This window comes from Pinus tabuliformis, chromosome 7, assembly GCF_031772625.1.
Source record: "Pinus tabuliformis cultivar Carrire ecotype Pingquan chromosome 7, CPIR1, whole genome shotgun sequence".
NCBI lineage: Eukaryota > Viridiplantae > Streptophyta > Pinopsida > Pinales > Pinaceae > Pinus > Pinus tabuliformis.
In genome coordinates this window covers 766,510,119-766,526,163 of record NC_142293.1, presented here as the reverse complement: position 1 = coordinate 766,526,163, position 16,045 = coordinate 766,510,119, and the positions used below count along the sequence as shown (strand labels likewise).

Genomic DNA, 16,045 nt, shown 5'->3' with positions numbered 1-16,045 from the left:
GGGCAAGTCTAAGGTTCGATTTTGAAGCAAGAAGAGAAACAAGACAAGCAAAGGTCTCTTGGGGTTTCCTACTAGCCCCAAGACTCAAATCAAGGCAAGCGAGGTCAAGGGAAGAGTAGTTAGAGGGATATCGAAGTCTCCTAGTGAAGCAGTAGCAGTTGTTGGGGGCAAAATTTTGGATTTACTGGGAGGTTGAAGATATTGCAGCAAGAGGTCGAGGAAGGCTTGATCTTGGAGGGTATTTATCTAAGTCCAGGTCATGGTATTCGTCAATTGAAATATTTGAAAGATAAGAAGAGATTATTCGGGTTTTCCCCTCAAGAGGAGGAGTTTTGGCCCTGGCTTGTAGCCTACATATTGTGTCATTGTTCTCACTGTTTTGGTAGGTGTTTGATGTATTGCACATTGAAATAAGAAAGATCAAAGCTAATAAGTAAAAAGTTAACACAAGAAGTTATCAAGTTAAGAGAATTAACATATACATTGCCCTATTGAATTCTCAACATGGTATCAAAGCTTTGGTTATCTAAGGGCATTATGAAGATCTCCTCGACAATGAAGAAGGTCATCAAAAGGAATGAAAACCATCTCAAGAAAAGCATCAAAAAGGTATGGAGTCTCATATTATCTTCAAAGAAGGAATCAATCATAGAAAAGGATGAAGGACACTTCTCTTCTCTATCTGGAACATTTCAAGACGAAGACATCTGGATAATTGATAGTGGTGCATCAAGACACATGACTGGTCACTCTCACCAATTGAAGACCTTGTCAAAAGGAAAATATGCTTACTCTGTGGAACTTGGAGACAATAAGAGAAATCATGTGAAAGGCATTGGATCATCATCCATAAAGCTAGAAGATGGAAGCAACATCCACCTCAACAACATTCTGTTTGTTCCAGGTTTGCACAAAAATCCACTTTCTATTTCAATCTTAGAAGATAAAGGAGATAGAGTAGCCTCCATTGATGGAAAATTAGTTGTATGGGCAAAAGACTCAAGCATAGAACAAGCTAAAGTGATCGGTATCCAAGAAGGAAGGCTTTACAGATTAATATCTCCCGTTAATGATGCCCTAGTTCACACTAATATTAGTCCATGTGAACTTTGGCATAGAAGGTTTGGTCGTCCACCCTAAATTCCATAGTAGATAGAATACCAAATCTAAAGGAGGATCATGAAGGTGTCTGCAAAGGATGTGCATTAGGCAAAAACACCAAGAGACCATTTGGAAGCAGTGCTTCATGGTCAAAAGAAAGAACCTTACAGAAAGAAGGATCAAGGTGCTAAGATCTGATAATGGAGGAGAATATACATCCAAGGAGATAATAACATTCTATAGGAAATTTGGGATTAAGAGGGAGTTGATAGTTCCATACAATCCCGAACAAAATGGAGTTGCAGAAAAGAAGAACAGGTCCATTAAAGAATGTGTAAAAGCAATGATACACAATCAAGATCTACCGAAGTTTCTGTGGGGTGAGGCGACTAAGACAACAGCCTACATACAAAATAGATGTCCTCACAGATCTCTAGACAATAAAACTTCGGAAGAATTGTTCACTAGGAAGAAGCCATATGTCGATCATCTCTGAATCTTTGGATGTCCTATGTATATTCATATACCAAAGGACAAAAGAAAGAAGTTGGATCCTTCCGATGTGAAAGGTGTATTTGTCAGGTATAGTAACTCATCGAAAGCCTATAGAATCTATTTGAAAGATGGACATCACATTGAAGTTAGTTGTGATGTCATATTTGATGAGAAAATAGCATTCAAGAAATCAAAAGAACTTTCTATAGATTCTGATGACGAAGAACTTCCTATGTTTGAGGAAGAAGTTGACAAGGAAGAAGGATCTCACCATGATGAAGAAGGACCTAGTGAACCTATTCAACCCATGGTCACTCAAGAAACAAGGAAAATACCTAATTGGTTGAAATCTACACTACTTGATGCAGAAGGTCATGGGGCAGCTCAAGGATCATTTAGAGAAAGTAAAAGACCCAAGAGATACTCTAGGTATGCTGCATACATGACAAAATTAATAGAAGCAGAACCATCCACTTTTGAAGAGGCTATAGAACATTGAGAATGGAAAGATGCCATGAATGAAGAATATCAATCTATAATGAAGAATGGAGTCTGGGAGATCGTACCTAGGCCTGAAGACAAATCTGTAGTTACTTCCAAATGGATCTATAAGATCAAGCATGCAGCTGATGGAAGTATAGATAAGTATAAAGCAATATTTGTGGCAAGAGGGTTCTCTCAACTTGAAGGCATCGACTATGAAGAAACTTTTTCTCCAACAGCAAGATACACCACAATTCGATCATTAGTCTCTCTGGTAGCATCGATGGGATGGAACATCCACCAAATGGATGTCAAGACTGCGTTTTTGAATGGCACAATAGATGAAGAAGTCTACATAGAACAACCCTTGGGATTCGAAATCAAAGATAGGAAGGCATATGTTTGCAAATTAAAGAAAGCATTATATGGCCTCAAGCAAGCACCAAGGGCATGGTATGCTAGAATGGATGCATATCTACAAAGACTAGGCTTCACAAAAAGTTTTGCTAACTCAAACCTCTATATTAAGGTTGTAAACAATGAACCTGTAATCATTCTTCTGTATGTAGATGATCTTCTCTTGACAGGTGTAGAAGGTCGAATTGAAGAATGTAAGAAGCAATTGGTAGCAGAATTTGACATGAAGGATCTGGGGCTAATGCATTACTATTTGGGACTAGAAGTCTGGCAGGAACCTAATGAAGTCTCTTTAGGTCAAGGAAAGTACGTGATCGAGATTCTCAAAAAGTTCAACATGATGGACTATAAAGAGATGACCACTCCAATGATCACAAACTTGAAAAGGCTAAGGAATTCCTAATCAAGCCCTGTGGATCCTTCCAGATATAGACAATTGATTGGCTCATTAATGTACTTGGTGAATACTCGTTCGGACATATGTTTTGCAATAAATGTACTTAGTCAATTCCAAGTGGAGCCAAAACATGATCATTGGATAGCAGCAAAACATATCCTAAGATATCTACGGGGAACCATCAACTAATGCTTGAAATATGATAGAAGGAATGATGTTCAATTGACTGGTTATACAGATTCTGACTAGGGAGGCAGTGAACAAGATGGAAGAAGCACTACAGGAGGATGTTTTAGTCTGGGATCATTTATGGTCTCATGGATGAGCATAAAACAAAACACTCTTGCTTTGAGTAGTATTGAGGCAGAATATGTTACAACATGTGAAGTTAGCCAGGAGTAGTTTGGTTAACGAAGTGGTTGTCTGACTTATTTGAAGGACCGATGAACCCTACAGTGATACGTTGTGATAACACTAGTTGTATTCGTTTATCTGAGGACCTAGTATTTCATGGGAAGACAAAGCATATTAACAAGAAGTATCACTATATACGAGAGCTAGTACAAAATGGGGTGTTACATCTACAGTATATCTCCATTGATGAGCAGGTAGCTGACATATAGACAAAATCACTTCCAAACAAGAAGCTTGTATACTAAGGGACAAGCTTGGTTTGGTGGATTTGTCCTCTCGGATTGAGGGAGGGATATACACAACGTTGTTGTCTTCACTTGGGAAGAAAGAATGGAGGATTGGGTAACCATCTGGCATTCGATGCTCTTTGAGAATGTGGTAGGGAACTCAAGACGAGTAGTCGTGGATCGGTATTCTTTGAGGATTAGCTACCCAAGATAAGAATAGTCCAACGAGAGGTCATTCTCTGGGAAAACCTAGGTGGGGTATGTACCTTGGAGAGACAATGATGATGGTGTCTACACATCATTGGTCTCGCCAGCATTGTGCTCTGATCTTGTGGAGAGATAGAGTTGTTAGTCAAGGCCTTGTTATATGAAAATTTTGGTTATTATGATGTTAGACAGATGGGTTACCAATCTGACTCTTCTTATGAGATCTCTTCAGATTGAGAATGACCATGTACCTCCTACGAATAACTCCCTAGTTAAGAGGGAGTGTTGAAAAATGTGTAACTAGGTTCAGTCTTCATTAGTATGAAATGTATTCTTGTATATATAAAATGAAAAAGAAATTATTTTTATCATTGGAGCATGGGTTTCATGCTCAAGTTCTTTTATTTTATAGGTCAAGCACCCATTGAGTTCTAGGGTTTGTCCTAGGTATAAGAGTCATTGTCATATATGAAAGACCCTATGGGCACATTGTAAATTGTAAAGAAACTTTATTTTGTCTCGAAAATGTCAAAATACCTCCAAGATCAAGTCGGCCTACATAAGCTGTCAAGTCAACCTACATGAAGAGCCACGTCCACCCTTGAAGGAAGCTTATATTAAGAACAACTTGTCCTCCATTTTTTTCATTCACTCACTCATCTCTCATACAAAGAAGGAAGCAGTAGAAGGATGAAGAAGGAAGTGCAAAGAAGGACAAGAAAAGTCGAAGTGTTTTGGGTCTCTCTACTTTCTTCTGGGAGTGTGAAGTTAGGGTTTCTACACTAGGCAAGTCTAAGGTTCGATTTTGAAGCAAGAAGAACAATAAGACAAGCAAAGGTCTCTTAGGGTTTCCTACTAGCCCTAAGACTCAAATCAAGGCAAGCGAGGTCAAGGGAAGAGCAGTTAGAGGGAGATCAAAGTCTCCTAGTGAAGCAACAACAGTTGTTGGGGGCAAAATTTCAGATTTATTGGGAGGTCGAAGATATTGCAGCAGAAGGTCAAGGAAGACTTGATCTTCGAGGGTATTTATCTGAGTCTAGGTCATGGTATTCGTCAATTGAAATATTTGAAAGATAAGAAGAGATTATTCAGTTTTTCCCCTCAAGAGCAGGGGTTTTAGCCCTGGCTTGTAGCCTACATACTGTGTCATTGTTCTTATTGTTTTGGTCATTGTTTGATGTATTGCACATTGAAATAAGAAGATCAAAGCTAATAAGTAAAAATCTAACACAAGCAGTTATAAAGTTAAGAGAATAAACATATACTTGCCCTATTGAATTCTCAACACCTTCATCTTATTGAGGTTTTTCCAGAGAGACCTAATGCTATTAGAATAAAGAGATAGGTTAACTCAGCTTCATCTGAACTAGGGTTAGATTGATGACTTCTTTTTAGGGCTACTCTTCCACCATAGTTCTAATACCATGTTGATTTTCTAGTAGCATACAAGACTAGAGCAATTTTCAAACTGATAACTAGTTCCAATGGTACAATTTGACTTATTTTAGAACATTCCAATCATTAAGTAGTTATACATGAAAATTTCAACTATTAATATTAAGACCCATATATCAATAAAGATCATACTAAGACAGTAAAAAGAGACCAAAAATTACCCTAGGAAAACCCCACTCCAAGGGGGAAAACCCAACAACCTTTCCTTATGAGAGAATGTCCAATTCAATCCAATTTGTACATCAAAATAGCATATCTTTGACAAGATTACATAGGCAAATACTAACCAGCAAGATGACCTCCCACAAGTGCCAAGCCAGCCCTCCAACATCCAATACAATGATCCCTTCAAATCTTTGTTTTAGCCATAGAAAACAAGAGCCTCAGACAACTCACATATTTCAGAGAATATGTGCCTCTGTTAGCTCGCATATCACAGAGAATAAGCACCTTAGTCAGCTCACATATCACTGAGAATAAGTGCCTTAGTCAGCTCACATATCACTGAGAATAAGTGCCTCAGTTAGCTCGCATATCACATAGAGTAGGTGCCTCAAACTTTGCATGGTTCCACAGAAAATAATGTGCCTCAGACTTGCAAAGCTATGAGTGATCTGAAGTGTCTTGGAGGAGAGCGAATAGGCTCTATTTATAGTGATTCATCCATGCGAAGAGGAGTCTCTTGGGCAGGTCGACTTGATCTTGGAGGGGTCAACGTAAGCACTTGTGTGGTAATTATAAATTCAAATTTTCTCTTTTTGATTTTATTAATGAAAATACTGACCGAAGCTACTAATTTCCAACAATTCCATGTAGATTTTAGGGGCATTTTGGTGAGATTTCAAAGATGTTCTGAGCATGTACTTCAGTTTTGACAATGTATATTGATGATTGGACAATATGATCATTTTTCCCAATCTAAATTTAAATTTGTACAAGTTGCAGCTCAAGACATAGGTTTTGCATGATGGGATTCTGGTAATTTAATTATTTTCTTTTCAGCGGCATCATTACAACAGAAAGGTTTTCATGACACATGTCAACAAACCAAGAAATGCAACATCTCAAAATTTTGATCCTTGTGGTTATTGTTCTTGTTCTTCTCATTTTTTCGGTCACATTAACTTTTACATAATGTACACGAGTCTCCAGGAGTTAATTCAAGTTCTTCCACCAAACCCCAACCTCAAGCATGGAGAAAACAATTTGGTATTACTGGCTCAGATTGAGTGCAAAATGTTTGAATAAATTTCTATACAATCACCATCTTAAACTGAAATATGAACCTAATATTTTTACATGATGTGTGCATGTGTATCCTGAAGTGCCTTGTAGTAATTTTCAAAACAGTGATAAAAATCTGCATAACCTACTAAGGGAATGCCTTTTAACATAATCATAGTAAAGAATAAATATAAGAAAAGATCGTTGTTATAGAAACAGGTATTTGTCTCATAGACCCTTTATGGACCTCACTACAAATTGAAAATACTTACACTTGAATTTTCTAAATCTAAACTGCATTTTGCTCATATCTAGATGCCAGTAATGGAATGTTACTTGGCCCTTTTCTTAATTTCCCACACTATTTCAGAAACCGGTAAATACTATACTAAGTGTTGAAATTTCTAAGTATTACCCATTAGAAATTTTTATGTATTCTCTGGTTTATTTTGCCTACTTGTTTAATTACTAACAAGTTATTTAACCATATAAATATTGAAATAAACACAATACAGTGTCAACCATCCACAGATCATCAACTGAGAGAAATAGACAAACACACAAGCGAAACATTATTTTTGGACAATCATCCCTGGAAAAACCCAACTTGGGAAAATCACTGCAGCAGTTCTGAGGGTTTTATTATTAAGCAACTTTTCTTGAGTACACTAGGTGCCAAACTGGCTCACCCGACAGAGAAAATAATCTGGTAGTAACACCTCTCTTTGGAAGTAGATATTCTAAAAGTCTGCTCCACGAAACCCTCTCCAGCACCTCTCTAATGCACTGTGTCAACCCTCCTGGCCTCTGCGTCAGCCTGAAACCCTCTACGTTAGCCTTCTAAGGCTCTGCGCAACCTCTATGGCCCTCTCCGTCACTTCTGCAGCCTCTGTCGTCACTCACGCAGGCCCTTCTGGCCTCTGCGCAGTCACTGTTGGCCTCTACGTGGCTTCCTCTAGCTCTGCGTCACTACTGCAACCTCTGCGTCACTCACACGGGCCCTTCTGGCCTCTGCGCAGTCACTATTGGCCTCTGCGTGGCTTCCTCTGGCTCTGCGTCTGCCTCTCTGCCTCTACGCTAGTCTTTCGGCACTATCTCTGCCTTGTACTCATTGCCCCTCGCTACAACTATGATCACTAGTTCGATTTCTCTTAGCAAACCTCGCTCTAGAAAATCAAACTGACTGATCACTCTGGGGTATCCCCCACTGACCCTCAAGCCTCCTATTATACTTTTTCTGTTGAGTCTTCAACGACCGAGATTACATCTCTAATCAATGGCTAAAATTAGATTTTGCTTGATCCATGTCATTTAGAATATTCTAACCCAGTTTTATATTAATACTCATTAATATTTTTATTTTTCTAAGTTTAGACTTAGGAACCCATTAAAAATATTAATTATATTAATATCTCTTTCACAAAGTAGAATTTCCCCAAACCATTTTTGGGTCTTGGAGATTTCATGTGCTTTAGCCTCTCCACCAATTTTCATGGCTAGAGCACATTCAATGCTACCCCAAATCAACACTAAATGTTGTACTATACTAAGTACTATATTATACTAAGTGTTGTACTATACTATATGCTACATTATTTAAGTGTTGTGCATAGTACTATATAGTATAAACTATCTTATTTACAGGGAATGACAAATGTTTATGGTGGATTCTAATTTTTTTTAATATATTACAAAAATGCTATCCCCAACCCATTATCCTTGAGAATCTTGAGGGTATGCTCTCATCCCAAGGATGCATGCCCATCCCAAAAACCAACGCAACATAGATTTCCAACATTTGTTTAATGCCTTGTTTCACCTAACCGATCAAGCAACCGTCTGGGATTGCGTCAAACCCCAAGGAGGCATGCCACAGCCATAGTTACATTGAGTTGAGTCACACCCCACCATAGTACTTTGGTTACATGTATGTGAAAAGACATCGCTTCCCTGTAGTTAAATATATTTGAAAAATACAGTGTACATAACCTAGTAAAGGAAATGTCAATATTTAAGACTATGATAATAAAGAGTAATGGAGAGAATATTCAGTCGCAAAGGCCACTGTAAACATTTTGTCGCTCTTATCTTCTCCAATAGAAAGCCATTTTTTCCTCAAATTAAGATACCATGAAGTCTATCCAATAGACCACAGAAATGAAAAATATAATTTGCAGACATTTCCCATAACAAGACTCGAAAATCAAGAAGAGCATAACTTGCGGATAATCTGAATCATAACAAGACTCGAAAATCAAGAAGAGCATAACTTGCGGGTAATCTGAATCCTTGCCTTAGTAGGCCTTAACTGAATAGGGAACATCTCAATCTGAATTTCCAAGTAGTGGTAAATATAGCTAAAAGACAACATACAAGCAAATTTCAAACAGCATTACTAGACTTCCATTGCAGCTACTTTTTCCTTGAGAACTGTTAATGGCTGACGTTGCAGCATCTAAGATGACTTCACTCTGTGTCTGGGTCCGCAAAATCTGCAGGATCATGGACAAATCAAATGGGATAAATAAATTGTTTACAGCAGGAATCTCTATCTAAATTGCCATGTAGTGATAAATATCGCTAAAAGACAACATACAAGCAAATTTCAAACAGCACTACTAGACTTCCATTGCAGTTAATTTTCCCTAACTGTTAATGACTGACGTTGCAGCATCGAATACCAACTTCACTTCTGTGTCTGGGTCCACAAGATCTGCAGGAATCTGGACAAATCAAATAGAATAAATAAATTGTTTACAGCATCAATAAAAAGAGGTACCGAGAAAGATAATCACTAATAAACAAGGAAAAGGAATCCTTGACAAAAAGAAGGAAATGGAAATCAGAAACCTTTCTTAAAATATTTTTCTTATTTGGGGAAGCTCCAGCTTTAAGCAGCAACTGCACCACTTCTAAGTGTTCACCTCTAGCTGCACAATGAAGAGGCTAAATGGATTGTGCATGTTAGATATCACTCTTGAATTTATACTATCATTTTCATAATATTAAAATATGTCAATTTTGTTTAAACAAACTCACTTAGTTTGAATTGCCATGATGCCATTACAAAATGTTACAGACCATCAGTGAAAAAGATGATCTTAACCATATATTGAGAAAACAGGGGCATTTTCTACCACATTGCTAAAAAACAAAGTTGAATTTGAATTCAAACAAAGCACTGCACCACTTCTAAGTGTTCACCTCTAGCTGCACAATGAAGAGGCTAAATGGATTGTGCATGTTAGATATCACTCTTGAATTTATACTATCATTTTCATAATATTAAAATATGTCAATTTTGTTTAAACAAACTCACTTAGTTTGAATTGCCATGATGCCATTACAAAATGTTACAGACCATCAGTGAAAAAGATGATCTTAACCATATATTGAGAAAACAAGGGCATTTTCTACCACATTGCTAAAAAACAAAGTTGAATTTGAATTCAAACAAAGCACTCTTGGATACAAACAAATCATGCATAGCATACTCAAAATGTGATCTATTTCTCAACACGAAATTATCTTGAGTGATTCAAACATATTCCAATGACCACACTTTCTATCAGGCTTCTGGGCCCATTATTGCTCAACTGAGATCACAACAAACCCCATGAGCAAGGACAACGCAAGCTGCTCACAACAAATATAGAAATAAGTTGACAGGAACAGATCATTTCAATTCTTGATTGTTGAGAATTATAGCTTGGATAGGAACTATTACCCACCAAAAAGTGGGTAACACAGTAGAAAAAGGATAGGAACTATTACCCACCAAAAAGTGGGTAATGAAGTAGGCAAAAATTTCTCTCCTTGGACAGCTAGCCAGCAGCCCTATATGATCAGCACATGACATGATGCCAGTATCCTCCACTTCTCGTTCCACTCAGATTTGTCTCTCCAATCCAGCAATCCTCCTTGAAGGAAGGTGGGTCATCCATTGGCAGGAATTGTAACCATTTTATAATCATGTGCTTTCACTTAATATTTCGGCATACTAATATGGATCAAGGGGTGATCTAGATGATTGACCGATCTTGACTGTATTCTTGTTCCCTCACTTCATTTGGGAGGTTAGTCTTTGACTTTAATCCAATGGGACCTCCTCTAAGACCTTAGGGTTTTAGGAAGGACACTCCTGAGGAGGCTTTGATTGAAGCAGCGTGTCCATGATATTCCATACTTATCCCTTTCCATCTTTCCCATTATTCCATCTCTATTCTTCAGGTTGGTGGTCATTGGCCATGGGGATTTTCACCTTTTCATGCTCATCCAGTTCCTCGAGCACTTGAATGCCCTATCCATAAAAAGGAACTCTTGTATTGACCCAACTCTGATAAGCGATAAACTGATTCATCATCAAAGCTAATCATAAAGAAGTAAAAGCGCACTAGAGGGGTGGAAAAAGTAGGCCGAGGAAAGGTTTAACTCATGCCTCCACGATTGCTCCTCCTTCACATCTATATACTCAAGATGTTAGACCACCATTAGCTGGTCACTTGGCTATGGCACCCTGCCCTGAAACCATTCCCACTATGTTGCCACCATTCAGAAACCCTGGAAACACCTAATATGATTATCCATCTAACCATCTCTAACATAAGGATCTAACTTGTTTATGGGACTCAACCTAGTAAGATATTTGAAGGTGAGTTTTGTGTGAAGTATTATTGTGCCCTCAACATTAGGTATGGTCCACTATGATGCATCTATGGTTATTTTAACTAATGATTGTTGATTTTCACTTGATCTAGAGAGGGTTTTGTCAGGTGGTTTTCATCACAACAATGAAGGCCTCTTGAGATGATTTCCCTACTTTCTCAATGGCATTGTAGAGGTCATTTTACCCATTCCAAAGAGAGTATGACCTCGTTGATGCAATGTTGCCTATTCAGAGCTGAGTGTTGGGCTACTTGATGACTCTACATGACGCTTGACACTATGAGGTACACCCAAATGCTGAAATGTGGAGCCCATGAAGCTTTGTGTTGGAGATATCGATGATGTGCCAAGTAGACCCAAGATGCCCCAAAGTTGGTGTTGACAATGTTTGATCGGCATCACTTTTCCAGACCCTGCATGATGATGGTCATCCTTGTGATGACAAGGGAGGGCTTGCACACCACTTTTGAGGCCCAACGCTAGAGTGAGAGAGTGCCACATCACCCCTCTTTCCCTCTGGAGGGTAACATTGGGCACCATGAGTATGATATCTTGGCATAAAGGCACTTTGGAGGCATGCCCATGATCTAGGAGCTACATCTTAAAGTATGGCACATTCATTAGCCTACATGATACTTATTTTTGGCATTTAGAGCTCATTTGGAGGATGGTGTCATGCTTGAGGAGGTTTTTCTCCCACACATGTGGGCATTTTTGGCATCTTTGTTATGTTTTTTAGCTATGAGGTTGGCTTGTAACCTCTATCTTGTGGAACACTTAATTAGTGCTTCTTTAGTTGTAATTAATGCTTCTTTGGTGCTTCTAAACTTATAATTACTGCTTCGTTAGTTGTATTATTGTAGAGATGAGTGGGATGAGTCTAATATAAATAAAGACTCCCCTCATTTCGTTTTATCATCATTGCACATCCTATTCTTTTCTCTCCAAGAGAATGCAAGTTGGTCTTTTTCGCTACTATGAGCAAGATGTGATCTTTATTGGCGCAACTTTCTTGTGGATGAGATTTTTCAATGGAGACATTGTTTTAGGGTTGAAAGAAGTGCATTTAGTGTAGAATTTTGTAAGTGTATTGTCTTATCATTGATATTTTTCATGTTGAATGCTTAAAGTAGGGTTTCTATGATGCCATGATTAAATACTTAATTACTGTTGAAATCTTGCTTCATTATTGCACATAAAATTGTTTTCTCTAAGGCCTATAGGGAAACTCTTAGTGTGCAGACGCTATACTTAATTTCTCCCCTCACTAGAAAATAGCTAGGGTTTTAAAACTTAAAAGTGGATGCCCTGGGCATCCCCCTTTACTCCATCAAGGTCCTTCACTTGAATATTTATCATAAAGACTCCATTGAACCCTAGTACGATAAGGCACTAATCATTAGGTGTGTTGATCATCCATAAATTCAATTAAAATTCATCTCCTCTTTCTCTCTCCTAGCCATAGTTGCTAGAGTTTCTAGGGCAGATTTATGCATAGAAATGAAGTTTGAATGGATGTTTGTGAATCATAATTTAGGAATTGCATCTATAAATTGTTTAAGCAAAAATCTAACACATTGCATGCCCTATACCTCCCAAATAGGGCTAACATCACTCTCCTTTTTGTTGTTTATGCATACCTAACAGCCATAGAATTATTTTTTTTAGTCTTACCCTAGTCTCTATTGGAAGATCTTGAACCTTTATTATTGAATATCATTCTAAGATGTTTTTTTGGGCTGCTATATGACATTGAATGTCTCATCACTACATATTTTCCAAGCCCTAACATATAGCAGCCTATTTCTTGGTCTAGTCATAGAGTATTTGAACCCTAGTATAGAACACTTTGGCTATCTTAGGCCTTATCAGTACTCTATCCAACAATAGACGACATATTTCTAGGCAATTTAGGGAAGCCTACCTTGTGGTTTAAATCCACTAAATAGAAGGAGAGAGGTTGTTGAGGTGATAGTGGCAACCCTTTCTCTTGCTAGCATAAATTTTGGCCCAATGTTATCAGAACTAAGCCAAAAATGGTAGAACCAACTGGTCCAACTGGTTTGGGACCCAAACCAGATCCCAAACCAATCTGGTTTGGGTATTGGAACCAGAATAGGTTGATTCAGTACCAGTTCCGTACAGATCCGTATGCGCAACCCCAACAAGCAAAAGCTTAATTTTTAACTTTTTTTCTATTAGCTAGCCCACATCTAATGGAACCCTAAGCCCCCCTAAAGCTATTTAAACACATCTACCCCCTCTTTCACTCGCACTATTCATTTGAGCTTCTTGAAAATCTTGAGTTGAGTTTCATGAGGAGAATTGAAGAGATTTTGCAAGAATGTTTTAAGGGAGTTCTTGGGAAGATTTGAAGAGTTGATTGGAAAGTTGTTGGGCTGATTTCTAAGGGAGATTTTGGAGCTGCTTCAAGTGGTTTATTTCTCAAAGATCTTTGGGTGTTGTTGAGTGGTTTTTGGAGCTGATTGAAGGGACAATTTTCAGATTTTGTGGGGGCTTCTACATAGATGATTTCTCTGTTGTTTGGAGTTGATTTTCTTCTGAAAATTTGGAGGGAAACTCAAGGTATTTCATGGCATCCATTCTTGTTCTATTTTCTCTAAAAATTTGTTGTTTTTTCCCTAGAAATTTAAAAAACCTAGGGTTTTCTATGCAGAGTTTTATTTTTTGTTGTGAAAGTTGCCATGGCCCCCTATCTTCTATTTTTCTCTAAACAATTGTTGTTTTGCAGGGCTATTCTGAGGGAGTTCTTGGGCAGATTTCTAAGGGAGATTTTGGAGTTGATTGAAGGGGCAATTTTCAGATTTGTTGGGCTGCTACAGAATCACAGATCTTATTTTTTACTATTTGGAGCTTCTTTCCTTCTCAACATAAGGAGATCTTCTAAGGTATTTTGTGGCTTCTATTTTTCTCTAAAAAATATTTTTTTTTGCCCCAGAAATTCAAAAATCCTAGGGTTTTCTATGCATATTCTTGTTTGTTGTTGTAAAAATTGCCATGGCCCCCAAAAACAAGAATGATCCATCATGGGTTCATAGATGAACATGGGGTCAAAAAATGCAACTATTGTGGGGAATTTAAGGGTGGGAGGGTCCATAGGATTAGAGAACACCTAGCGCATTGGCGAGGGCAAGTAAAACCTTGTAAGAAAGTTTTTGATGACCTTAAAGCAGAAATGCTAAGTCTGACTGAAGCCTTCTAAGCAGAAAAGAGAAAAAACAAGAGACATAGAAAAGAAATAGGCAAGAGTCAAAAAAATGATATTGCTATTAGTGATCATGATTTTGAAGAATGTATGCTCACTTTTGAAGATTCCTCCAATTTCCCTATTAGAGTTGGAGATGAACATAATTCTAGCCACAGTTCAACTAGTTTGAAGATGGCACGTGAAAGAGATGACTCTTTCTTTATACCCCGCACCACCCCTGGTTCTTGTTAAATTTCCACTATTCTATGCTTAACACAATCACTTATTCCAATTCCTCTCCAATTAGCAATCAATTTATTCAATGTAATTCGATCTTCAAGTAAGAATAAGCAATTGAAGACAAAACAGTAAATCCAATGCACAATAGAAGACAACCAAGAACAAGAGACACAATATTTGGTCAAAAACCAGGGAAAATCCCCACAAGGGGGAAAACCCTTTCAAAATTCTTCTCATATTAGATTGTCATCAAATGTTCAGTGGAGAGATACAATGTTCCAATTCATCGACAAAGTGTCAAAGGTCAACAACTTTGACTTACAATTCAGCTTTGATGAGCCCAAAAGTCAAATTTGATCCAAAGTCAAAGTCTGCAATTTCCGGTCAAAGTCAACAACAATCAACAGCAATCAAAGATGCCCTAATTAGTCAATGTTCAGTAGTCAGACCATCTCCAAATCAACGCAGTCAACAGTCAAAGAATGTAGCCTTCCTTACTGGTCAAAGTCCAATCAAAAAACAAAAGTTTGATCAAAGGAGAGAGAAAGCTTGCGGTCAAATTTGGGGTCAACTTCAGTGAAGGTTTGCAATCAACCCAAGTCAAACTGCCCAAAAAAGTTCAGCTTCTTCACCAATTGATTCGGCCTTCCAAAATCAAAATTTTCCAAGTCAAAACATCAAGTCAAGTTGGTCAACAGCTGATCAAACTATCCTAAACAGAAAGTCAATGCAGAAATCAGAATTGTCCTCCTTCCCTTTGCACGTGTGAACTTGGAACTCCTTATTTCAGACTTATACGAACCAATCAAATGAAGAGAGAGAAGATATGATGTGTAATGATGATGCTCCAAAGTGATGTGACATGTGCTCTATTTATATGTGACACAAGGGGTCAAATTAGCTTCCCTAGGCCGACTTGTACTTTTGTGCACATGTGGGTTTCACGTTAAAAATTATATTTTTCCTTTGACCAAATTAAATTCTTCCAAGGGCTAGGAGGGGTCTTTCTTGATGAGGAAGGTTGTCCAATGGAGGGAATTTGTCCTTAAGCTGCCAAATTAACAGTTTTCAACCCACCATTGATGCTAAATGGAAGATAGAGAAGGAGGCTACATATGAATTCATTGCTAGATGGTGGTATGATGCATATATATCTTTTAATGCCACTAATTTTGCATATTATCAACCTATGATTGATGTTGTAGCTTCATTTGGACTAGGCTTCAAAGGCCCTAGCTTTCATGATATCAAGGGGCCACTTCAACAAAATGAGGTCCAAAGAATAAATGAGTACCTCATAGAGTTCAATCAATCATGGACCAAAATGGGGTGCACAATAATGTCTAATGAATGGACTTATGGCAGATCTCACACCATTTTAAATTTCTTAATTGCTTTCCCAAAAGGTACTATGTTTCTCAAATATGTTGATGCATCTGATCAAGTGAAGGACACAATTATTATTTCATCCTTTAAAATGAGGTGGTTGTGGAGGTACGGGTAGATAATGTT

General features: G+C 37.9%; 1 protein-coding gene across 5 annotated transcripts in view; it reads right to left on the bottom strand.

Annotated features, from left to right (window-relative positions):
* Window positions 1-8,578: 8,578 nt before the first annotated feature.
* Window positions 8,579-16,045, bottom strand: part of LOC149249805 (uncharacterized) — a 151,833-nt gene continuing 144,366 nt past the window's right edge. Inside the window, exons 5-7 of one of the 5 annotated variants that reach the window (XM_089456326.1) lie at window positions 9,271-9,366; window positions 9,017-9,143; window positions 8,579-8,912 (exon numbers count right to left, since the gene is read on the bottom strand). In XM_089456326.1, coding sequence (XP_089312452.1) covers window positions 9,066-9,143; window positions 9,271-9,366 — 174 coding nt within the window. In that variant the 3' untranslated portion in view covers window positions 8,579-8,912; window positions 9,017-9,065. Of the gene's footprint in view, window positions 8,916-9,016; window positions 9,144-9,270; window positions 9,367-9,574; window positions 9,647-16,045 lie in introns of those variants that run through there. The other 4 variants (XM_089456324.1, XM_089456323.1, XM_089456325.1 and 1 more) reach the window with 4 other exon arrangements.